The sequence below is a fragment of the Amblyraja radiata genome, chromosome 3 (genome assembly GCF_010909765.2).
Source record: "Amblyraja radiata isolate CabotCenter1 chromosome 3, sAmbRad1.1.pri, whole genome shotgun sequence".
Classification (NCBI taxonomy): domain Eukaryota; kingdom Metazoa; phylum Chordata; class Chondrichthyes; order Rajiformes; family Rajidae; genus Amblyraja; species Amblyraja radiata.
In genome coordinates this window covers 93,668,803-93,694,894 of record NC_045958.1, presented here as the reverse complement: position 1 = coordinate 93,694,894, position 26,092 = coordinate 93,668,803, and the positions used below count along the sequence as shown (strand labels likewise).

Here is a 26,092-nt window from a genome sequence, read left to right as displayed (position 1 = left end):
TGTAAATTATCCCGAGTGTGTAGGATCGGGATAGTGTCTGAGATGATCATTGGTCGGAGTGGGCCGAAGGTCTGTTTCTGAGCTGTATCTCTAAAGTCTAAATACTTGAGTTGATCAAGCTGAACACGAGAGACTGAGGAGGTCATATGAAGGAGCACTTTATTTTGAATTTTGAGAAGTTGTGGATACTTATTTATTTTGTTATTTTCAGTTTAAAGATAGATATCAAGAAAATCTGTGCCTGTCAATTTTGTTTGCTTTTGTCAATCCATGCTGGGCTATCTGCATTATGTATTGAGAATGGCTGTGCAACTGGTATAATTTATACTTTATTAAAACTGTATTGTCCAGATGAGTAAAGCAATCATTAATCAAGATATAAACAAGTTCCGCTCACATCTGGGGTAGTGCATATACGTATGTACTGGAGGCAGTGTATGTGGCATGAACAAGTTTCTACATTGGGCCTTGCCTTTGAGCTTATTGAAATCCAATAAAAGTAATGAAACCATAAGTTTAAACTTATTCTCGAATCCATTGCACAATAGTAGAACACATTGAATATACAGGGTAGTGGTATGACAATGGTCAGGTATGATATTGGTCACTTCAGTATGTTTGCTTTTGCAACTTCCACCCAGTAAACTTGGGCGCATTGCATGCAGAATGCAGCTACTACCCGAGCTGGGAGTACTGTGTTATAATCAGCAGAAACCTAGTTAAGGAATGTAGCTTTTCATGATCACAGTGCATCCCAAAGTGCTTTACAGCCTATGGAGTAGGCTAATACGCAATTGTAGTGTAGGGAATTCTGGACTGACAAAAAGGAATGATTTTTGGAAGAGGTAAAGTGAAGATCATATTGCATGCCACCGGTGAACACATAAGAACCACGTGGCACTAGTTTGAAGAAGAGCAAGGATGTTTTCCTCTAGGCTCTGGCCAACATTTATCCATCAATCAACCTCATTAAAGCAGATGATCTGGTCATTACCACATTGATTTGTGGATTCACGCCTGACTGTCGTGAAAGACATAACTACAAAAATTATTTCTAGGTATTATATAAGGTGGAGCCCCTTTTCTGCCCTTGGGTCCTGATGCCTGAATTGGTCTCTGCCGGGTTAGTAGGAATGTATTTTAATTGGACTTGATTAGGAAATCTGCGAGGTTCCTACTTTCCAAAATGTTCTATATTTGTGGGAAGGTTCGTAACATTGTAAAACTACAAATATACAGTAGTCTCCATAATATTTGGGACAGACCCATAATTGATTTATTTGCCTCTGTACCCCACAATTTGAGATTTGTAATAGAAAAAAATCATCTGTGGTTAAAGTGCCCATTGTCAGATTTTAATAAAGGCCATTTTTATACATTTTGATTTCACCATGTAGAAATTATAGCAGTGTTTATACATAGTCTCCCCCCATTTCAGGGCACCATAATGTTTGGGACACAGCAATGTCATGTAAATGAAAGTAGTCATGTTTAGTACTTTGTTGCATATCCTTTGCATGCAATGACTGTTTGAAGTCTGCGATTCATGGACATCACCAGTTGCTGGATATCTTCTCTGTTGATGCTCTGCCAGGCCTGTATTGCAGCCATCTTTAGCTTATGCTTGTTTTGGGGGCTAGTCCCCTTCAGTTTTCACTTCAGCATATAAAAGGCATGCTCAAGTGTTTCAGATCGGGTGATTGGCTTGGCTTTGTTACTTTAAATGTATGTTTGGTATAGAAACATAGAAACATAGAAATTAGGTGCAGGAGTAGGTCATTCGGCCCTTCGAGTCTGCACCGCCATTCAATATGATCATGGCTGATCATCCAACTCGGTATCCCGTACCTGCCTTCTCTCCGTACCCTCTGATCTCCTTAGCCACAAGGGCCAGATCTAACTCCCTCTTAAATATAGCCAATGAACTGGCCTCGACTACCCTCTGTGGCAGAGAGTTCCAGAGATTCACTACTCTCTGTGTGAAAAAAGTTCTTCTCATCTCGGTTTTAAAGGATTTCCCCCTTATCCTTAAGCTGTGACCCCTTGTCCTGGACTTCCCCAACATCGGGAGCAATCTTCCTGCATCTAGCCTGTCCAACCCCTTAAGAATTTTATAAGTTTCTATAAGATCCCCTCTCAATCTCCTAAATTCTAGAGAGTATAAACCAAGTCTATCCAGTCTTTCTTCATAAGACAGTCCTGACATCCCAGGAATCAGTCTGGTGAACCTTCTCTGCACTCCCTCTAGGGCAATAATGTCCTTCCTCAGATTTGGAGACCAAAACTGTACGCAATACTCCAGGTGTGGTCTCACCAAGACCCTGTACAACTGCAGTAGAACCTCCCTGCTCCTATACTCAAATCCTTTTGCTATGAAAGCTAACATACCATTCGCTTTCTTCACTGCCTGCTGCACCTGCATGCCTACTTTCAATGACTGGTGTACCGTGACACCCAGGTCTCGCTGCATCTCCCCTTTTCCTAGTCGGCCACCATTTAGATAATAGTCTGCTTTCCTGTTTTTGCCACCAAAATGGATAACCTCACATTTATCCACATTATACTGCATCTGCCAAACATTTGCCCACTCACCCAGCCTATCCAAGTCACCTTGCAGTCTCCTAGCATCCTCCTCACAGCTAACACTGCCCCCCAGCTTGGTGTCATCCGCAAACTTGGAGATATTGCCTTCAATTCCCTCATCCAGATAATTAATATATATTGTAAATAGCTGGGGTCCCAGCACTGAGCCTTGCGGTACCCCACTAGTCACTGCCTGCCATTGTGAAAAGGACCCGTTTACTCCTACTCTTTGCTTCCTGTCTGCCAGCCAGTTCTCTATCCACATCAATAATGAACCCCCAATGCCGTGTGCTTTAAGTTTGTATACTAATCTCTTATGTGGGACCTTGTCGAAAGCCTTCTGGAAGTCCAGATACACCACATCCACTGGTTCTCCCCTATCCACGCTACTAGTTACATCCTTGAAAAATTCTATAAGATTCGTCAGACATGATTTACCTCTTGTAAATCCATGCTGACTTTGTCCAATGATTTCACCACTTTCTAAATGTGCTGCTATCCCATCTTTAATAACTGACTCTAGTAGTTTCCCCACTACCGATGTTAGACTAACTGGTCTGTAATTCCCCGTTTTCTCTCTCCCTCCCTTCTTAAAAAGTGGGGTTACGTTTGCTACCCGCCAATCCTCAGGAACTACTCCAGAATCTAAAGAGTTTTGAAAGATTATTACTAATGCATCCACTATTTCTGGAGCTACTTCCTTAAGTACTCTGGGATGCAGCCTATCTGGCCCTGGGGATTTATCGGCCTTTAATCCATTCAATTTACCCAACACCACTTCCCGGCTAACCTGGATTTCACTCAATTCCTCCAACTCCTTTGACCCGCGGTCCTCTGCTATTTCCGGCAGATTATTTATGTCTTCCTTAGTGAAGACGGAACCAAAGTAGTTATTCAATTGGTCCGCCATATCCTTGTTCCCCATGATCAACTCACCTGTTTCTGACTGCAAGGGACCTACATTTGTTTTAACTAATCTCTTTCTTTTCACATATCTATAAAAACATTTGCAGTCAGTTTTTATGTTCCCTGCCAGTTTTCTTTCATAATCTATTTTTCCTTTCCTAATTAAGCCCTTTGTCCTCCTCTGCTGGTCTCTGAATTTCTCCCAGTCCTCCGGTATGCTGCTTTTTCTGGCTAATTTGTACGCATCATCCTTCGCTTTGATACTATCCCTGATTTCCCTTGTTATCCACGTATGTACTACCTTCCCTGATTTATTCTTTTGCCAAACTGGGATGAACAATTTTTGTAGTTCATCCATGCAGTCTTTAAATGTCTTCCATTGCATAGCCACCGTCAACCCTTTTAGAATTAATTGCCAGTTAATCTTGGCCAATTCATGTCTCATACCCTCAAAGTTACCTTTCTTTAAGTTCAGAACCATTGTTTCTGAATTAACAATGTCACTCTCCATCCTAATGAAGAACTCAACCATATTATGGTCACTCTTGCCCAAGGGGGCACGTACAACAAGACTGCTAACTAACCCTTCCTCATTACTCAATACGCAGTCTAAAATAGCCTGCTCTCTCGTTGGTTCCTCTTAATGTTGATTTAGATAACTATCCCGCATACATTCCAAGAAATCCTCTTCCTCAGCACCCCTGCCAATTTGATTCACCCAATCTATATGTAGATTGAAGTCACCCATTATAACGGTTTTGCCTTTGTCGCACGCATTTCTAATTTCCTGTTTGATACCATCTCCAACTTCACTACTACTGTTAGGTGGCCTGTACACAACATCCACCAGCGTTTTCTGCCCCTTAGTGTTTCGCAGCTCTACCCATACTGATTCCACATCCTCCAAACAAATGTCCTTCCTTTCCATTGCGTTAATCTCCTCTCTAATCAGCAACGCTACCCCACCTCCTTTTCCTTTCTCTCTATCCCTCCTGAATATTGAATATCCCTGGATTTTCAGCTCCCAGCCTTGGTCACCCTGGAGCCATGTCTCCGTGATCCCAACTATATCATAGTCATTAATAGCTATCTGCACATTCAACTCATCCACCTTATTACGAATGCTCCTTGCATTGAGACACAAAGCCTTCAGGCTTGTTTTTACAACACTCTTACCCCTTATACTATTATGTTGAAAAGTGGCCCTTTTTGATTTTTGCCCTGGTTTTGTCTGCCTGCCACTTTTACTTTTCACCTTGCTACCTATTGCTTCTACCCTCAATTTACACCCCTCTGTCTCTACGCTCACACATTTAAGAAACCCTTTCCCTTTAACTCCATCCTCCACTATCCCATTCGACACCCCACCCCCCTTATTCAGTTTAAAACCACCCGTGTAGCAGTGGCAAACCTGCCTGCCAGAATGCTGGTCCCACACCTGTTAAGATGCAATCCGTCCCTTTTGTACAGTTCCCCCTTACCCCAAAACAGATCCCAGTGATCTAAGAATCTAAATCCCTGCCCCGTGCACCAGTTCCTCAGCCACACGTTCAGGTCCCGTATCTCCCTGTTCCTGCTCTCGCCAGCACGAGGAACTGGAAGCAAACCGGAGATAACAACCCTGGAGGTCCTGCTTTTCAGCATTTTTCCGAGCTCTCTAAAGTCACGCTGCAGAATATTCATCCCCTTCTTTCCGACATCGTTTGTGCCGACATGCACTACCACTTCCGGATGTTCACCTTCGCCCTTGAGGATTTTCTGCACTCTGTCCGTGACATCCTGGATCCTGGCACCAGGAAGGCAGCACACCATCCTCGCATCCCGTCTGTTGCCGCAGAAACCCCTGTCCGTACCTCTCACAATGGAGTCTCCCACTACAATGGCGTTGCCTGCCTTAGGCCTTTTTGGTTTTGGCTCAACAGCCCTATTCGCATCACAAGCCAGTCCGCCGCCCAGTGTAAACACCTCTTCTGTACCGACAGCTTCTAAGTGGGTGAACCTGTTCACAAGAGGTACAACACCCGGGGACGTTGGCATTCCATGCTTCCCTCCCGTTCTCACTGTCTCCCACCTTCTCTCTTCCAGTACCTTAGGTGTAACAATCGTACTGTAGGACTTGTCGAGGAACGACTCCGTTTCTCGGACGAACCGGAGGTCATCCACTTGCTTCTCAAGTTCCCCAACACGGCCCTTCAGGAGCTCTACCTGGATGCACTTCTCGCATTTGTAGCAGCCAGAGGCACCAACGGTGTCCTTGACCTCTCACATACTGCAAGCATCACACTGAATCAGCTTGCCTGACATCTCCTTCTTTCGTCTCTACCTCTCAAGCGTATTGCGTGGTCTCCTCTCCTCAGCCTCCTCACCGAAGACTCTCGAGCCAAAGACTCACACTTTTCTCACAGGGAACTTCCCTCACAAGGCCGCTCACTCACTGCCGCTCGCTAAGAGCCGTCTTGCTTAAATTGACTGATAAATTGCTTGATTTACCAATTTACAAACCAAATTCCTCAGTTTTCAACTGTTTTCCCGGCACTGACTCACTTCTCTCCTCCCACTTGGGCTAGAGCCAATCAGTCGTATCTCTTGCTAAGCTCCTGCTGCTGTTGCTCCCAAAACTACAGCAGTTCTGAGTAAAGTCTGCCTGTTCTTGGCCGCTACTTTAACTGTTTTCACTTCTCTCCTCCCACTTGGGCTAGAGCCAATCAGTCGTATCTCTTGCTAAACTCCTGCTGCTGTTGCTCCCAAACCTACAGCAGTTCTGAGTATCATTGTCTTGCTGTAGAAAAGACCGCCGGCCAATGAGTTTTGAGGCATTTGTTTGAACTTGAGCAGATAGGATCATCTACTGTATACATTGTTCAAGATGTGGACTCTTATACATCAGTAAGGCCAAGCATAGATCATTTCGCTGAACACCTTAGCGCAGTCCGCCTGAACCTACCTGATCTCCCGGTTGCTAAACACTTTAATTCTCCTTCCCATTCCCACACTGACCTTTCTGTCCTAGGTCTCCTCTATTGTCAGAGTAAGGCTAAACGTAAATTGGAGGAACAGCATCTCATTTTAATGAGCCCTGTCTCTCGCAATCCCTTCCAAAGACTTTTCCACCATTGGTGCAGTTCCCTAGCTTGCTTGCCCTTTTAAAATAAAAGCACTTAGCCATCCTCCAGTCTTCCAGTACCTCACATGTGGCTAACAAAGATACAAAAAATCTCCCCAGGGCCTCAGTGACCTTTCCTTTCCATGATACACCATGTTGGACCTGGCGAATTTATCCACTTTTTATGCATTTCAAAACCTTCAGAACCTCTGTCATCTCAACATGCTTTGGGATAATACATCCTCCACAATAATTGTGAACACCGATGCTCCTCAAGGATGGGTTACCTGCTCCTTACTATACTGATTTTACTCTCATGACTGTAGGTAGTCCAGAGGTGGTTTACAATATGATGAGCGTTTGAAGTACTCACTGGACTTTAGAAGGATGAGGGGGATCCTCATTGAAACTTACAGAATAGTGAAAGGCATGGATAGAGTGGATGTGGAGAAGATGTTTCCACTGGTGGAATAGTCTAGGACCAGAGGCTATAACCTTAGAATAAAAGGACGTACCTTTAGAAAGTAGATGAGAAGAAATTTATTTAGTCATAGGGTGGTGAATCTGTGGAATTCATTGCCACAGAAGGCTGTCAATGGATATTTTTAAGGCAGAGATAGATAGACTATTGAAAAATATGGATGTCAGGGGTTATGGGGAGAAGGCAGGAGAATGGTGTTGAGAGGGAAAGATAGATCAGCCATGATTGAATGGCAGAGTAGACTTGATGGGCCGAATGGAGTAATTCTACTCCTATAATTTCTGAGTTTATGTTTCCTCATTTGATGATGAGGAAGCAGATGATGATAAGGAAATGTAGAATGGTTCGTTGTCAGCTGAGGGGAAGGCGACAACACGGCATACAATCAGTAATATTAAATCAGGAGGAACAGTAGAAATAGGATGGGGGAGGGACAGAGGGTAAGCAAAGGTTACTTGAAGTTGGAGAAATTAATATTCATACCGCTGGGTTGTGAGTTGCCCAAGCAAAATATGAGTTGCTGTTCCTTCAATTTCAGTTTGGGCAGGTTAAAAGATAAAAAATTATCTTTGGAAAATGCTTCAATGCACTCTTTGCATTAAAGTTATTGTAGGTAAAAACTCACGAAAATTGGAAAACATTGCTTATTCTACCATTGGGGGGAGGGATTTTGTGTGGATCTAGTTAGCTTGGTTTAGTTTATTGTCACATGTACCGAGGTACAGTGAAAAGCTTTTTGTTACACGCTAACCAGTCAGCGGAAAGACTCTACATGATTACAATTGAGCCATCCACAGTGTTCAGATACAGTGACGTTTAGTGCAAGATAAAGTCCAACAAAATCCAATCAAAGATAGTTTGAGGATCTCCAATGAGATAGATCGTAGCTCAGGACCGCTCTCTAGTTGTTGATATGATGGTTCACTTGCCTGATAACAGCTGGAAAGAAGCTCCATGAATCTGCAGGTCAGAGTAGCCATATGCAGCAAAGGTGACATTTTGTTCCTCGAGGGCATTGATGAACCAAACTGCCATCAGCTTTTTAATTCCAAATTTACTTAATCACTTGACTTTAAATTCCTCAACTACCAGGATGCAAACTCCTGTTTCTGTGCGAATGCTCCATGTTTGTGAATGCTTATCTATAACCACTGTACTACAGTAGCCTAATTACCGTGCGTTGATCCGTCTTTGAGATCTACAATGTAATCTACATCTTTTGCTCTCTCAACATTGAAAATAATGACTTGCAAAAATGCAAGTGAGGAAAGGAAAGAACATGAGTTCCACAGTAACCAATCTTGAAGTGTCATCCAGGGAAGGTAGGGAAGCAACAGATCTTGTAGACTAAAAAATGCAATTGTACATGTCATTGAGTCGTTGAAGATACAGCAGGGAACCATCTTCCGGTCCACCAGGTGCATGTTGACCACCTCTCACCTGTTCACACTAGATGAATGTTATCCCACTTTCGTATCTATTCCCTACACGCTGGGCGCAATTTACAAAGGCCATTTAACCTACAAAGCTGAACCTCTTTAGAATGTGGGAGGAAACTGTCACACCTGGAGCAAAGCCATGTGGTCACGGAGAAAGTACAAACTCCACGCACACAGTACGTGTGGGCAAAATCGATCCCAGGTCTCTGATGCTGTGAGGCTGCCGCTCTACTACTGCGCCACTGTGTTGGACAGTGAGCTTAGTTTAGTTCAGAGATACAGTGTGGCAACAGGTCCTTCGGCCCACAGAGTCCACGCCAACCATCGATCACCCGTACACTAGCTGTATGTTACTGCACATTCGCATCCTACGCACTACGGCCAATTTACAGAAGCCAATTAACCTACAAACCTGGATGTCTTTGTAATGTGGGAATAAACTGGAGCACACAGAGAAAACCCACGCGGTCTCAGGGCGAAGGTAGAAACTCCACACAGATAGTGTCCGTAGTCAGGTACGAAACAGGGTCTCTGGTTCTGTGAGGCAGCAACTCTACCACTGCGCCACTGTGGTTTCATTTCTCCCCATGGAATGAGTGAAGGTGAAAGTGGCAATGATGTATCGCAGTGGTTTCTTCCACCTGCCCTCACCATCCCCACAGAGAGAACATATGTTGGCAGGCATTTGATAAGGAGTGTTTGCTTTGCTGTTTAATTTAAGATGTTCATCATCTGTGCTTCATGCATGAGTGGTAGATCTGTTGCTTAGTGAGCAACGATGTAATGCTGAATGATCACGTTACCTGTGATGCTGGATGTTGCAGACACTATTGCAGCATACACACATATATGCAGATGGAAGAGCTCTGATATGGAGAGGCTATGTGGTTTAATGTTACCTATGAGATCAAATGTTGTGTGCAGATTTTGGAATATTAAATAAAATAATTTGATAACCTTCACCCCAATATGGTTATTACAAAATGATAAACCAAAGTATTCCTACAATCCGTGACATAGAAACATAGAAACATAGAAAGTAGGTGCGAGAGTAGACCACCAGGCCCGTCGAGCCCGCACCGCCATTCGCTCATGGCTGAACACTAAACAGACACACTTACCCACAAACAGTAGACACAAGACACAGAACACAAGACACTACCCTCCCCTTCATACCGCTATCACCCCTCTCCACCCCAAGAACCGCGTGATCTCCTGGGGGAGGCAAAAAAACGGATAAAAACCCAGGTCCAATTCGGGAAAAAAAATCCGGGAAATTCCTCTCCGACCCCAATCCAGGCGATCGACACTTGTCCAGGAGATCACTCAGGTCTTACTATACTAACCATACCTAGGTCCATATCCCTGCCCTCTCCCCGTAGCCCCTTATCCCCTCGGCAGCTAAAAAACCATCTATTCTAGACTTAAATATATTTAACGTTTCTGCTTCCACTGCTCCCTGGGGCAGTGAATTCCATAAATTAACCACCCTCTTGGTGAAGAAGTTCTTCCTCATCTCAGTTTTAAAAGAGCCCCCCCTTATTCTGCAACTATGTCCCCTAGTTCTAGTTTCCCCGATCATTGGGAACATCCTCGGTGCATCCACCCGATCAAGGCCCCTCACGATCTTATATGTTTCAATGTGATCGCCTCTCATTCTCCTAAACTCCAAAGAGTAGAGCTCCAGCTTACTTAACCTTTCCTCATATGTCAATCCCCTCATTGCAGGAATTAATCTTGTAAACCTTCGCTGCACTGCCTCCAGGGCTAGTACATCCTTCCTTAAGTATGGACCCCAGAACTGTACACAGTATTCCAAATGTGGTCTCACTAATACTGTGTACAGCTGCAGCAAGACCTCCGTGTTTTTATACTCAATCCCCCTAGCAATAAAGGCCAAAACTCCATTGGCCTTCCTGATTGCTTGCTGCACCTGCATACTGACCTTTAGTGATTCATGTACTAATACCCCTAGATCCCTTTGCGTTGCATTACAACGCAGCTCCTCCTCATTTAGAAAATAACTTGCCCTATCATTTTTTTTCCCAAAGTGAATGACTTCACATTTATTAGTATTAAATTTCATCTGCCAAGTTGTTGCCCACTCACCTAGCTTATCTATATCCATTTGCAGACTCTTCCTATCCTCCTCATCCCCAACTTTTCCTCCCATTTTTGTATCGTCCGCAAATTTTGATATATTACACTTGGTTCCCTCCTCCAAATCATTTATATAAATTGTGAACAACTGGGGTCCCAGCACCGACCCTTGCGGAACCCCGCTAGTTACCGGTTGCCATCCCGAGTATGAACCATTTATCCCCACTCTCTGCTTCCTATTTGTCAGCCAATCCTCTACCCATGCTAATATATTACCCCCAATCCCATAATTTTTTATTTTTAGCAATAGTCTCTTATGTGGCACCTTGTCAAAAGCCTTTTGGAAGTCCAAGTATAAGTCCACATCCACCGGTTCCCCTTTATCCACCCGGGTTGTTACTTCCTCAAAGAATTCGAGCAGATTCGTTAAACAGGATTTCCCCTTCACAAAACCATGCTGGTTCTGTCCGATGAAGTCATGTTTATCCAAGTGCCCCGTTAGTGTTTCTTTAATAATTGTCTCTAACATTTTACCCACCACCGATGTTAGACTAACCGGTCTATAGTTACCCGCCTTCTGTCTACTTCCTTTTTTAAATATAGGTGTTACATTGGCCATTTTCCAATCCACTGGGACCGTTCCTGCCTCCAGGGAGTTTTGGAAAATTATCACCAATGCATCCACAATCCCCACCGCTATCTCCCTCAAGACCCTTGGATGTAATCCATCAGGCCCAGGGGATTTATCCTCCTTCAGTCTCATTAATTTCCCTAATACCACCTCCTTGGTGATCTTAATAGTATTTAGCTCCTCCATTCCTACCGCCCCCTGTTTATCCAGCGTTGGAATATTTTTTTGGGATCATGTGAGATGGATATATTTTATATCAAGGAGTGGATATATTTTAACTTGAATTGTTATCACCATTATTTGAGAATTTGTGAGAAGGATAGATGGGGTGAATGCACAGCCATTTGGCTGCAGTAGGGGAAGCATGAAAAAGAGGACATGAATTTAAGGTGAGTGGGGAAAGATTTAATAGGAACCTGAGGAACAACTTTTTCACACAGGATTGTGGGTATTTGGAACAAGCTGCCAGAGGAGGTCGTTGAGATAGGTGCTATGAGAACATGTAAAATATATTTGTACAGATCCATGGATAGGAAACATTTAGAGGGATATGGGGCAAATATGGCAGGTAGGACTAAGCATAGATGGGCCACCTTGATCGGCATGGGCGAAAGAGCATGTTTCCATGCTGTATGATGTTTTTACATCATTTTACTCTACTTCAGTGTGGAACTGATATTGGTCCCTATCACCAGATCCCTTCCATGACCACCAAATCTATTATTTTGTGTTGTCACTGTCTGGGACTAAATCAGCCATGTTTCAACCATGTTATAACTTATATTCTTTTTAGAACACCGATGCACTGTGGATGTCTAATTACTGTGCTTGTTTTCTTTTTCTGAAGGAAGAAAGAATCTGCCACAACCAAAAAGGACCGCGTAACTCACTGCTTGACCATATGTGAAAACATTGCTGCACAGTCTCTTCGGTAAGTCACTTCAATCTTAATCAAAATACGAGTAACTGCTGAAAATCAAAAATCAGCATTTCCTGCGGTTGTAAGGGAAAGTACCAGGGGAGGGGGTGGTTTGGGTGGGAAGGGACGAATTGATCAAGGAGTTACGGAGGGAGTGGTCTCTGCGGAACGCCAAAAGGGGAGGAGATGGGAAGATGTGACCAGTGGTGGGATCCCGTTGGAGGTGGGGGAAATGTCAGAGGATTATCCGTTGTATGTGACGGCTGGTAGGGTGGAAAGTGAGGACGGGGGGGGCTCTGTCCTTATTATGAGTGGGGGGGATAGGGAGCTACGGGATACAGAGGAGACCCTGGTGGGAGCCTCATCTATAGTCGAAGAGGGGAACTCCCATTCCCTAAAGAATGAGGACATCTCCGGTGTCCTGGTTTGGAACACCTCATCCTGGGTGCAGATGCGGCGTAGACGGTGGAATTGGGAGTAGGGGATAGAGTCCTTACAGGCCACCCCCACATCAGTCCGAAGAAGGGTCTTGACCCGATATGTCACCTATTCCTTCGCTCCATTGATGCTGTCTCATCCAGCATTTTTGTCTACTTCGATTTTTCCCGCATCTGCAGTTCTTTCTTAAACCAACCTGAAATATATATTGTTTAAGAAGGAACTGCAGATGCTGGAAAATTGAAGGTACACAAAAATGCTGGAGAAACTCAGCGGGTGCAGCAGCATCTATGGAGCGAAGGAGATAGGCAATGTTTCAGGCCGAAACCCTTCTTCAGACTGATGTGGGGGTTTCGGCCTGAAACGTTGCCTATCTCTTTCGCTCCATAGATGCTGCTGCACCCGCTGAGTTTCTCCAGCATTTTTGTGTACCTGAAATATAAATTCTTTGTTTCTCTCCACAGATGTTGGGACTATTTCTAGCATTCTGTTTTTTAATTCAGTTATATTGCAATGCACTAGTACCTGGTATAGTGCTATCTGGCAGAGTACTGCTTCGTTTTCATTCATGGTCCGTTCACAGTTGCATTCCAGCTGTACTGAGAATGAAATTTGCTTGGGCAGTCTGCTGATCATTACCGTGTGAGGAAAATGATGCAAGGAACATGTTGCAGTCCTCTGCCCTTGCATTTTGATGTGCTAGTGCCTTGTGAACCCCTACCCTTCACTGGCACTCCCTCAGCTATAGGACGTCACAGTGGCACAGTGCTGCCTCACAGCGTCAGAGACCTAGGTTCAATCCATACTGTCTGGTGCTGTCTGCTGAGTTTGTATATTCTCCCTGTGACCACGTGGGTGGTCCGGTTTCCTCCCACATTCCAAAGACATGCAAGTTTGTAGGTTAATTGGGCTTCCGTAAATCCCCCCCTAGTGTGTAGGATGCGAAAGTGTGATGACATAGAACTAGTGTAGTGGTGGGCGTTGTGGACTCGGTGGGCCAAAGACCCTGTTTCCACACTGTATCTCTGAACTAAACTAATGAATGACCGATGTTCGGTGTGAAGAGGCTTCTTTAGATGGTTGGTGTTGGATGGCTAGAGACAAGCAACGCTGTTGCTGAGATGTGTGGCTCAGGGATACAGCAAAATATTTAAGAAAAAGTCTGGAGAATTTTCTAGAAAGACTATCAAGGTTGAAATAACTTTAGGGGAAGGGATATACTTAAGATGGGAAGAGGTTTTTTTTCAGTACTAGATAATCATAACAGGGGGTAGATTTAGGACTGGGGGCGTATCCAGGGGAGCCGCGCAGGCCTGACTCACCCACCGAACAACCGCTCCGAGGACTGGAACCCACCCGGTAGGCCCAATTCGCCCCCACAGGCCTCCCAGGAGGCTGCTGAAAAGCTGGACGGCGAAGCCTGCCTGGGCCGAATGGAGGCTCGACAGCAGTGCCTCGGTGTTGTGGGGCCTCGGCAGCGGAGCAGCCTTGCGGTACTGGGGCCTCGGCGGTGGTGATGCCTTGCGGTGGCAGCAAAACCTCACGGGTTGATGAGAGCGTGGGGGGACTGCCGCAAGGAAAGGGTGGGGATTTGACAATGTGGACCCGGCGTGCGGAACTATTGTGGAAGAGGGGGAGAACAAATGAGGAGCTGGCGCACTTTGTGACCTTGTGAACGCCATAGGTGGCCGATATTTGTATACCATGTGTATAAAAGCAAAGAATTTCACGGTGCCTTGTCACATGTGACCGTGTTCTATTCCATTCCATCCATTCCATTGGATTGAGTACTTTGGAACAGAGGGATGTTTAGGGGGCACGTAACCGCGGTGCTTTAAATCTCATGGCCTTGATAGGAAAGGTCACTCTTCCTATATGAGGGGGTTAAAAGCCAGGGGATAGATTTAAATTAATTGGAAGATGATTAGAATGGAGGTGATAAAACCTTTTTGCACTCAGAGGGTGGAAGGGAATTAGAATAGTCTGCCTACAAAGGAATAAAGAAAGAAACTCTCAACACTTTAAAGAAAAAAACCTTTGGCAAAAACATGACCTGTCGGGATATGGAGTGTTGGAACTGGATGGCTGTTTCACAACTTGTGCAGATGCAATGGGCTGGACAGCTTCCAGTAATGTTTCTATTAATTGGATAATTAACTAAGCTCCTTTGCATAGAATGTAGAACAGTACAGCACAGGGGCAGACCCATCAGCTCATATTGTCTGCGGTTAACATGATGCCAAATTAATCTCTTCTGCCTGCACGTGATCCATTCCCATCATATCCATGTGTCGATAAGAGCATTATCTTATCTTCCACCACCACCACCACCACCACCACCCCTGGCAGCATGTTCCAGGCACGCACCACCCTATGTGTAAACAAAATGTTTTTGCCCTGCACATCTACTTAAACTTTCCCTCTCTGACCTTAAACTACTTCCCTTTTGTCTTTGACATTTCCACACTGGGTAAAAAAGTTCTGACTGTCTGCCCTATCTATGCCATTGAACCATAAATTAAACCTTTGAACCATAAATAACCATTGAACTCTGGGCCAGGCTGCATCTGTGAAAGGAAATGGACAGGCAGTGTTTTTTCAAGGCAGGAGGAGAGGGGAGATTGGTGGAAGAAAGAGATGGAAATATAAGAGGCGGTAGATAATCAGAGGCACAATTTGAGAAATTGATTTGAACATGAATAAGGATAGACCAGTTATTCTTGTAAAGGCTATGTAATATTTAGACATGACCGTTCATTTTGAATTGCTTCTCATTGTGTTCATTGATCAAGAAATGGGTAGAGTTTAAAAGTACCTTGTTAAAATTGTTTAAAGTAAACAGAGGTGAATCAACAACATTTTCATGAAAATGCACGGTGCAAAGTGCGTAGAGTGTAAAGGCCCTGTCCCACTTACGTGTCCTTGGCACAGGCATCGTGTGGCCGCGCGGGGCCGGTCCCACTGAGAAACGCGGAGGGGTATGGAGTTGTGCGCGGTATCGCGCGGTGCTCCGAAATTTTGTAGCGAACTAAATCGTCGCGCGCCACCGGCCTGTCATGTAACTGACGACCAAAGTGGGACAGGCCCAAGACCCTGGCGCGACGCAACGTCTCACCTCCAACAGCAGCAGAAGCAGGCAAACGATCGCCGAGCGCGGCCTGCGGCTCACGGCCGTTGCGGATCCGGATCTTCCCCCACTTCTACTCCCCGAGCGGGGCCAAGAAAATTGAAGATGGACACAAAATGCTGGAGTAACTCAGCGGGACCGGCAGCATCTCTGGAGAGAAGGAATGGATGACGTTTCGGGTCAAGACCCTTCTTTCAGACTGAAGAAGAGTCTCGACCCGAAACATCACCCATTTTTTAAAATGGGGTCTGAGTTAAGTTTGCTCATTATGGTCCAAATTTACAGTTCAGGTAATCTGCCTGTATTTGATCTGGACTCCCCATTTAAACACTAGGAAAGTTGCTGTCCATGACGTATGATGGATAACATGCCTGTATTTATGGACACTCGTCATATTTCAGGTGTCATGTGCAGTATCTTTCCATGAAACCTAAAAGAAAATGATTATGAAAGTAGAGTGCAATTCTCCCCCAATCAGGAGTTGCCTTTTAAATTATTTTTTAAAGTAGATATTCAAATTAATAATTGATTTAAAAGAATGAATTAGCTGGAAGGAATGGCCATTATACTTGGCCATTGTCCGTAAAGGGATAGTACATGAAACACAACTGCATAAACTTGCTTTTTATGATTGATGCACTACTTGTACATGTACAATACGAACTATTTTATATTTGAGAATGCCAGTGTTCTGATATCTTGATTTTTAAAACCTCCCATCTTTCTTATTAAGTCTATCCACAGCCTACTCTTCCTCGCTCTGCAATCTCCTCTGTCAGATTGTGGAGCACACCCTGTTGTCATTGAGTCATCACTGGCAGACACTGATTAAAATTTCCCAAACCTCTTCCTATAAAATGCTTTTTAAAACCTACCTTTGGAAATGTTTTGATCATCTGTTTCCATATCCAGCATGGTTTATTTCAACCAAAACAGTCTTCAGGTGAGACAGAGGCTCACATGCACCTCCTCTAGTCTTATTTAGAAACATAGAAAATAGGTGCAGGTATAGGCCATTCGGCTCTTCGAGCCAGCACTGCCATTCAATATGATCATGGCTGATCGTCCAAAATCAGTACCCTATTCCGGATTTCCCCCCATAATCCTTGATTCCCTTAGCCCTAAGAGCTAAATCTAACACTCTTGAAAACATCCAGTGGCAGAGAATTCCACAGATTCACAACTCTCTGGGTGAAAAGGGTTTTCCTCATCCCAGTCCTAAATGGCTTACCCCTTATTCTTAAACTGTGACCCCTGGTTCTGGATTCCACCAACATCGGGAACATTTTTCCTGCATCTACCCTGTCCAATCCTCCAAGAATTTTATGTTTCTACTATGATAGCCTCTCATCCTTCTAAATTCCAGCAAAAACAAGCCCAGTCAACCCATTCTTTCATCATACGTCAGTCCTGCCATCCCGGGAATTAACCTGGTGAACCTACACTGCACTCCCTCAATAGCAATAATGACCTTCCTCAAATTAGGAGACCAAAATTGCACACAATACACCAGGTACGGTCTCACCAGGGGCCTGTACAATTGCAGTTGGACCTCCTTACTCCTAAACTCAAATCCTTTTGCAATGAAGGCCAACATGCCATTGGCTTTCTTCACTGCCTGCTGTACCTGCATGTTTACTTTCAGTGACTGATGTACAAGCACACCCAGGTCTCGTTGCTCCTCCCCTTCGCCTAATCTGACACTATTCAGGTAATAATCTGCCTTCCTGTTCTTGCCACCAAAGTGGATAACCTCACATTATACTGCACCTGCCATGCCTCTGCTCACTCACCCAACCTATCCAAGTCACCCTGCAGCCTCATAGCATCCTCCTCGCAGCTCACACTGGCACCCAGCTTTGTGTCATCCGCAAACTTAGAGATGTTACATTTAATTCCCTCGCCTAAATCGTTAATATACTGTATATTGTAAACAACTGGGCTCCCAGCACCGAGCCTTGCGGCACCCCACTAGTCACTGCCTGCCATTCTGAAAAGGACCTGTTAATTCCTACTCTTTGCTTCCTGTCTGCCAACCAGTTCTCTATCCATGTCAATACCATACACCCAATACCATGTACTCTAATTTTGCACACTAATCTCTTGTGTGAGACCTGATATCCCAATCCACTGGCTCTCCCTTATCCATTCTACTTGTTATATCGTCAAAAAATTCCAGAAGATTAGTCGAGCATAATTTCCCCATCATAGATCCATGCTGACTTTGAACGATCCCGTCACTGCTTTCTAAATGCGCTGCTATAACATCGTTAATAATCGACTACAGCATATTCCCCTCGGCTGACTGGTCTGTAATTCCCCGTTTCCTCTCTCCCTCCTTTCTTCAAAAATGAAGTTACATTAGCTACCCTCCAGTCCCCAGTAACCGATCCAGAGTCGAGAGAACATTGGAAAATTATCACCAATGAATCCACGATTTCTAGGGCCACCTTGAGTCCTCTGGGATGCAGACCATCTGGCCCTGGGGATTTATCTGCCTTCAGTCCCAACAGTTTACCTAACACTTTACTACATTCAGTGTTTCCTATGTGGCCACCGCAACATCAGCTTCCAATAATTTGCCCAGCCAACAATGGGCAATTATGGACACCACCCTTCCTGAGATCATCTGTTGCCGACCCTGATCTGTTCTGGCCTTTTCTTGCCTCCCACCCCTACCACTATCACTCTGAAGAAGGGTTCCGGCCCAAAACGTCAACAATTCCTTTTCTCCAGAGATGCTGCCTGACCTGCAGAGTTACTCAAGCATTTTGTGTATATTTTTGGTATAAACCAACATCTGCAGTTCCTTCCTAACCAAAAAAGCAAGCCCTTTAGGCTCACCTTGTCCATGCTGCCCGTGGTGCAGATCAATGTTAGTCCCATTAGTGATAAGACCTAACTTCGCTGAACAAAGCCTGCTGGATCTCCTGGTTGCTTACCATGCTAGCTCTCCTTCCCATTCCTATACTAACCTTTCTGTCCTGGATCTCCTCCACTGCCACAGTGAGACCACATGCAAACAGGAGGAAAGGCACATATTCCTTCTCCTTCCCACCTTCCGCCTACATTCCTTCCTCAGGCTTCACAGTTCGCACATCTTCTTTCCTTATCTCACACTTTCTGTCTGGACTTTGTCTAGTCACTTGCCTATTAAACATCAACCCCCTCTCCGCCCCACCCCCACCTCTCCTCTGGCTTCCTCCCTCCGCAACTCAAAATGTCACTCCACGTTCTGCAGAGATGCTGCTTAACCTGGTGAGTTGCTCCAGCAGTTTGGTCTTTTTTTGTTTATTTCAAAGCTTTTCTTATAATTAGTTTAGAGATACAGCACGGAAACAGACCCTGTGGCCCACTGAGTTCGAGCTGACCAGCGATCCCTGCACACTAACACTATCCTGCACACATTAGGAACAATTTACAATTTTTACCGAAGCTAATTAGCCTACAAACTCTTTAGAGTGTGGGAGGAAACTGGAGCGCCTGGAGAAAACCCACGCAGGTCAAAGGGAGAATGTACAAACTCCATACAGACAGCACCCATATTCAAGATCGAACACGGGTCTCTGACGCTGTAAGGCAGCAACTCTACCGCTGCACCACTGTGCTGCCCTATTTTAATACTTCATGTGTAACAGTAAAAGAGTTCTTGAGACTTTTTCCTTATTTTCTGACCTATGACATGATGTGGAATCATCTGGGGGAATAAAATGAATTGCAATCTAGACTTTGAGAAAAATGTGTCAGTTTATAACCATGCTTATATTTATTTAGGAACTCGCCAGAATTTCAGAAGTTGCTGGGGATTGCAATGGAAATGTTTTTGCTGTGTTGTGATGATGCAGAGTCAGATGTCCGAATGGTGGCAGATGAATGCTTAAATAAAATTATTAAGGTAAGTCAGCATTGTTGAATCACATTTGCAAATGCCTTTGACATTCTGCTTGTGTTTCTGATAGTTGTGCATTAAACACCTATCCACGTTCTCCAGAGCAAAGTTGTTAATTTGTGGCGATAAGGGCAAACAAAATGTACTTAATGTGGTGAATGTTATGAGAATCTGTGAGAATGTGTTGTGTACGTGGCAAGGTACCCTTTGGTTATCTACGTAGTTTATTTATTGAAGCCTGCACTCATGCTTGTGTTTTCTGTGGATTATTTCCAATCGTCTCTGGTCAAGTTGGATGTGACAATAGCACTGTCCATTTCATCTTATTTACCCACCAACTCTTTGACCACTGACATACATTGGCTTCTGCTTAACTAGAATTAACAATAATTCCAACAAGAGAATTTGAGAGAGGGGTGTTATTTTTGACAGAGCCATTGCTGAACCAGAAGCCAATGTAACTCCTTCCGATTTCTGTAGACTTGTCTGATTTCTGTTCTCAACGAGGCTTTCCGTTCCAGGACATCTGAAATATTCTCTTTTTTCTCCCAGGATATGTATCTTCTTCCCCACTGTGATTGACCAAGCCCTTGCCGTATCTCCACATCTCCTCAACATCTCGCTCTCACCCTTGCCCCTTATTGCCCCTTCCCCCAGACAGAACGGGGAGAGTTCCTTCTGGTCTAAAGTTTCTCCCCATCAGCTTCTGCATCCAGCACAATGTTCTTTGACACTTCTGCCAACTATGTTATCCCACCATCTTCCCTCTTCCTCTGCTCACCCAATTTTCCCTCTGCTCACCCAATTCTTCTTTCCGCTGGGATCACTCTCCTCACTCCCTGGATTGCTTGGGAGAATATTACTCCAAATGTGGTCAAACCAAAGTCTAATAAAGCTGCCACGCGACTCCCTGACTCGTTTACGCAATGCCCCAACAGATGAAGGCAAGCATACGATAAGCCTTTTATATCATTCTATCAACATGTGTTGCTGCTTTCAGGGAGCAATGGACTTGGACCCCAAGATCCCTCTGTAAGATCAATGCCCTTAAGAATCTTGCCATTAGCTGTATACATTTACATGCTCTTACATTTGACCTCTCAAAGAATATAAGAGATATTGAATTTGCAGACAGGAAGTCACACTGTTTAAACGACTGAAAATCAAGGTGCCAGGAGTGGTGAAAATGAGATTGCATGCGGCGTCCAATTTCAACGTATTGAGGGCACAGCAGAGAAGAAAGAGCAAATAGAATTGAAGGAATTAAAAAATATATTTATTTCTGTCCTGGAACCTTATTTGCTTTATTAGTAATTGAATAGTTAAATAGAACAGTCCTGACATTAATATCTTGAAATTTGTATTTGAATTTTAAAATATTGTTAAAAATCATGCACCTAATATCACTATTTTTATTTAACAGGCCCTGACTGATTCAAATCTGCCACGGTTACAACTAGAATTGTATAAAGAAATTAAAAAGGTTGGTAAGCAATTGGAAGAATGTTCTAATGAATTCTAATAAATGATTTTATAGTTATACTAGACCAAGTGCAGACCTGTTGGGTCTGTTCCCCCAACGTGCAGTTGAGGGGGGGGGGGGGGGGGGTGGCATGCGGCGGGGGGGCAGAGAGGGGGGGAACAGGGAGGGGGGTAGAGGGAGGGGGGGAACGGAGAGGTGGGAGAGAGGTGGGAGAGAGAGAGAGAGAGAGGTGGGGGAGAGGGGGAGAGAGGTGGGGGAGAGGGGGAGAGAGAGGGAGTGAGAGAGAGGGGGTCGCAAGGTTTTTATCAAAGGACTTGCGAGGCGCGACTGGCAGCACGTTGGGTTTGCAGTGGGAGGGAGGGAGGAGGCAGAGGGAAGGAGGATGGGGGAGAGAGAGGGAGAGGGTGGACCTAAACTCGGTGAGCGGGCGGCTCTGACGGGGTCGACCTCGGGTGATGTGGAGAGCCTTGGCAGCTCTTGCGTGACGATTCCCCGTGTCCCTGCGATCAACGGAGGAATTGCAGGTTTCCCAGAGGGAGTAATGTCCCGCGCGACAATAACTGCCGCCGCCATGTTCAAGCCGGTGACCGGCTGTGACCTCCAGTGACCTTCCGATCTGCAGAGCATTTTGAGAACGTGGGGGGGGGGCGTTTGGAGTGGGCGGACGGGCGTGGGAGTCCTGCTGCGGGTGGTGGGGGGGGGGGTTGGAGTGGGCAGGCGTGGGCAGGCGTGGGAGTCCAGCTGCGGGAGGCGTGGCGCGAGCGTACTTGTGCTGGGCACGGGGCTTTAATCCAAAGCGGCCGGGGGGGGGAGGGGGGGCGGCGCCTGGAGGCAGGTGGGCATTGTGACGTCAGCAGCTGGTGAGCGCTGTTTAGATGTTAAAAATTGAGTTTTGTGATCAATTTTATTCAAAATCTGGGGAAATAATTGACACACACACACACACACACACACACACACACACACACACACACTTTAATAACTAATGAGATTAGTTTAGAGATATAGCGTGGACATAGGCCCTTTGGCCCATTGAGTCCGCACCTACCAGCAATCCCCCCCCCCCATACACTAACACTATCCTATACTCTAGGGACAATTTAACCAATGCCAATTCACTTACAAATCTGTGTGTCTTTGGAGTGTAGGAAACTGGAGCTCCCAGCAAAAACCCACTTGGTCACAGGGAGAATGTACAAACTCCATACAGCCACTACCCGTAGTCAGGGTCGAACCCGGGTCTCTGGCGCGGTAAGGCAGCAACTCTACCGCTGTGCCACCGTAGTGACATTAATGTTTCTGACATAGCCTGCACTTGATGCCCTTGTCACTTCCACTTGAAGAAACCAGTGAGTCATGCAATGCCTCCAGGCAAGCCTAAATCCCAGCAATAGTGGTACTGTTTATGACTAGGAGTAACTCTCTGAATCTATTCCATGAACTTTCATCTGAAGAAAAGGTAGGTTTGGGAATTGCATTATCGATTATCTTTCAACATGCAGTTATTCTTTTCCTCTGTTTCGCAGAATGGTTCATCAAGAAGCTTGCGGGCTGCGCTCTGGAGATTCGCTGAGCTGGCTCACCTTGTCCGTCCACAGAAGTGCAGGTCAGTTACCTCTTCCTGTGCATTGTTCTTAATTTGTTCGTAATTTATTTTGTAAAAGCTGTACCAGCGTGGAGTTTTCAGGGTTTCCTTTTCTCAATTCTATCGAAGTCTGCGTTTTGAAAGTAGTGTGCTTCCTAGATGACTCCTTAAATGTGCTGAGGTATGTTTGGGTGTAGGATTAATTATCGTTCATTAAACCAGGATTCCTTTTACTTCCTCTCTGATTCTTCTTTAAAATATCTTAATACTGCTCGGGCTCCTTGTCATCTGATCCTAAATGTATGTTTTTATTTTGCACCTCTCCTCCCCCTAGCTCGGCTTTTAAATTGCAAATCCTCCACTTTTTCTCTCCCTCCTCCCACTCCCTAGATTTTTAAGAAGGGTCGATGAACCGAAATGTCGACTGGTTTCTCTTTTCACAGATGCCGCCTGATTAGCTAGATGAATTGCTGTAGCTTTGGGAGCAACAACAGCAGCAGCAGGAGGAGATTAGCAAGAGATACGACTGATTGGCTCTAGCCCAAGTGGGAGGAGAGAAGTGAAAACAGTTTAAGTACAGGTCAAGGACAGGCAGACTTGACTCAGAATTGCTGTAGCTTTGGGAGCAACAACAGCAGCAGCAGGAGGAGATTAGCAAGAGATACGACTGATTGGCTCTAGCCCAAGTGGGAGGAGAGAAGTGAAAACAGTTTAAGTACAGGTCAAGGACAGGCAGACTTGACTCAGAATTGCTGTAGCTTTGGGAGCAACAACAGCAGCAGCAGGAGGAGATTAGCAAGAGATACGACTGATTGGCTCTAGCCCAAGTGGGAGGAGAGAAGTTTGTAAATTGGTAAATCAGGCAATTTATCAGTCAATTTAAGTAAGACTGCTCTTAGGGAGCGGCAGTGAGTGAAGTGTCCTGTGAGAAAAGTGTGAGTCTTTGGCTCGAGAGTCTTCGGCGAGGAGGCTGAGGAGAGGAGACTACGCAAAACACTGCAGAGGGAAAGACGAAAGAAGGAGATGTCAGGCAAGCTGATTCAGTGTGATGCTTGCAGTATGTGGGAGGTCAAGGACACCGCTGGTGCCTCTGGCTGCTACAAATGCGAAAAGTGCATCCAGGTAGAGCTCCTGAAGGGCCGTGTTGGGGAACTGGAGAAGCAAGTGGATGACCTCCGGTTCGTCCGAGAAACGGAGTCGTTCCTCGACAAGTCCTACAGTACGATTGTTACACCTAAGGTACTGGAAGAGAGAAGGTGGGAGACAGTGAGAACGGGAGGGAAGCATGGAATGCCAACGTCCCCGGGGGTTGTACCTCTTGTGAACAGGTTCACCCACTTAGAAGCTGTCGGGACAGAAGAGGTGTTTACACTGGGCGGCGGACTGGCTTGTGATGCGAATAGGGCTGTTGAGCCAAAACCAAAAAGGCCTAAGGCAGGCAACGCCATTGTAGTAGGAGACTCCATTGTGAGAGGTACGGACAGGGGTTTCTGCGGCAACAGACGGGATGCGAGGATGGTGTGCTGCCTTCCTGGTGCCAGGATCCAGGATGTCACGGACAGAGTGCAGAAAATCCTCAAGGGCGAAGGTGAACATCCGGAAGTGGTAGTGCATGTCGGCACAAACGATGTCGGAAAGAAGGGGATGAATATTCTGCAACGTGACTTTAGAGAGCTCGGAAAAATGCTGAAAAGCAGGACGTCCAGGGTTGTTATCTCCGGTTTGCTTCCAGTTCCTCGTGCTGGCGAGAGCAGGAACAGGGAGATACGGGACCTGAACGTGTGGCTGAGGAACTGGTGCACGGGGCAGGGATTTAGATTCTTAGATCACTGGGATCTGTTTTGGGGTAAGGGGGAACTGTACAAAAGGGACGGATTGCATCTTAACAGGTGTGGGACCAGCATTCTGGCAGGCAGGTTTGCCACTGCTACACGGGTGGTTTTAAACTGAATAAGGGGGGTGGGGTGTCGAATGGGATAGTGGAGGATGGAGTTAAAGGGAAAGGGTTTCTTAAATGTGTGAGCGTAGAGACAGAGGGGTGTAAAATGAAGGTAGAAGCAATAGGTAGCAAGGTGAAAAGTAAAAGTGGCAGGCAGACAAAACCAGGGCAAAAATCAAAAAGGGCCACTTTTCAACATAATTGTATAAGGGGTAAGAGTGTTGTAAAAACAAGCCTGAAGGCTTTGTGTCTCAACGCAAGGAGCATTCGTAATAAGGTGGATGAGTTGAATGTGCAGATAGCTATTAATGACTATGATATAGTTGGGATCACGGAGACATGGCTCCAGGGTGACCAAGGCTGGGAGCTGAACATCCAGGGATATTCAATATTCAGGAGGGATAGACAGAAAGGAAAAGGAGGTGGGGTAGCGTTGCTGGTTAGAGAGGAGATTAACGCAATGGAAAGGAAGGACATTAGTTTGGAGGATGTGGAATCGGTATGGGTAGAGCTGCGAAACACTAAGGGGCAGAAAACGCTGGTGGGTGTTGTGTACAGGCCACCTAACAGTAGTAGTGAAGTTGGAGATGGTATCAAACAGGAAATTAGAAATGCGTGCGACAAAGGCAAAACCGTTATAATGGGTGACTTCAATCTACATATAGATTGGGTGAATCAAATTGGCAGGGGTGCTGAGGAAGAGGATTTTTTGGAATGTATGCGGGATAGTTATCTAAATCAACATGTAGAGGAACCAACGAGAGAGCAGGCTATTTTAGACTGGGTATTGAGTAATGAGGAAGGGTTAGTTAGCAGTCTTGTTGTACGTGCCCCCTTGGGCAAGAGTGACCATAATATGGTTGAGTTCTTCATTAGGATGGAGAGTGACATTGTTAATTCAGAAACAATGGTTCTGAACTTAAAGAAAGGTAACTTTGAGGGTATGAGACGTGAATTGGCCAAGATTGACTGGCAATTAATTCTAAAAGGGTTGACGGTGGATATGCAATGGAAGACATTTAAAGACTGCATGGATGAACTACAAAAATTGTTCATCCCAGTTTGGCAAAAGAATAAATCAGGGAAGGTAGTGCATCCGTGGATAACAAGGGAAATCAGGGATAGTATCAAAGCGAAGGATGATGCGTACAAATTAGCCAGAAAAAGCAGCATACCGGAGGACTGGGAGAAATTCAGAGACCAGCAGAGGAGGACAAAGGGCTTAATTAGGAAAGGAAAAATAGATTATGAAAGAAAACTGGCAGGGAACATAAAAACTGACTGCAAAAGTTTTTATAGATATGTGAAAAGAAAGAGATTAGTTAAAACAAATGTAGGTCCCTTGCAGTCAGAAACGGGTGAGTTGATCATGGGGAACAAGGATATGGCGGACCAATTGAATAACTACTTTGGTTCCGTCTTCACTAAGGAAGACATAAATAATCTGCCGGAAATAGCAGGGGACCGCG

The 26,092-nt window shown here is 45.2% G+C and overlaps 1 protein-coding gene across 5 annotated transcripts in view; it reads left to right on the top strand.

The window, feature by feature from the left end:
• htt (huntingtin) overlaps positions 1-26,092 on the top strand; it is a 214,299-nt gene that overhangs the window by 6,238 nt on the left and 181,969 nt on the right. For all 5 annotated transcript variants that reach the window (XM_033018340.1, XM_033018344.1, XM_033018343.1 and 2 more), the window contains exons 2-5: positions 12,091-12,174; positions 19,502-19,622; positions 21,040-21,099; positions 22,626-22,705. In XM_033018340.1, coding sequence (XP_032874231.1) covers positions 12,091-12,174; positions 19,502-19,622; positions 21,040-21,099; positions 22,626-22,705 — 345 coding nt within the window. The remainder of the gene's footprint in view (positions 1-12,090; positions 12,175-19,501; positions 19,623-21,039; positions 21,100-22,625; positions 22,706-26,092) is intronic.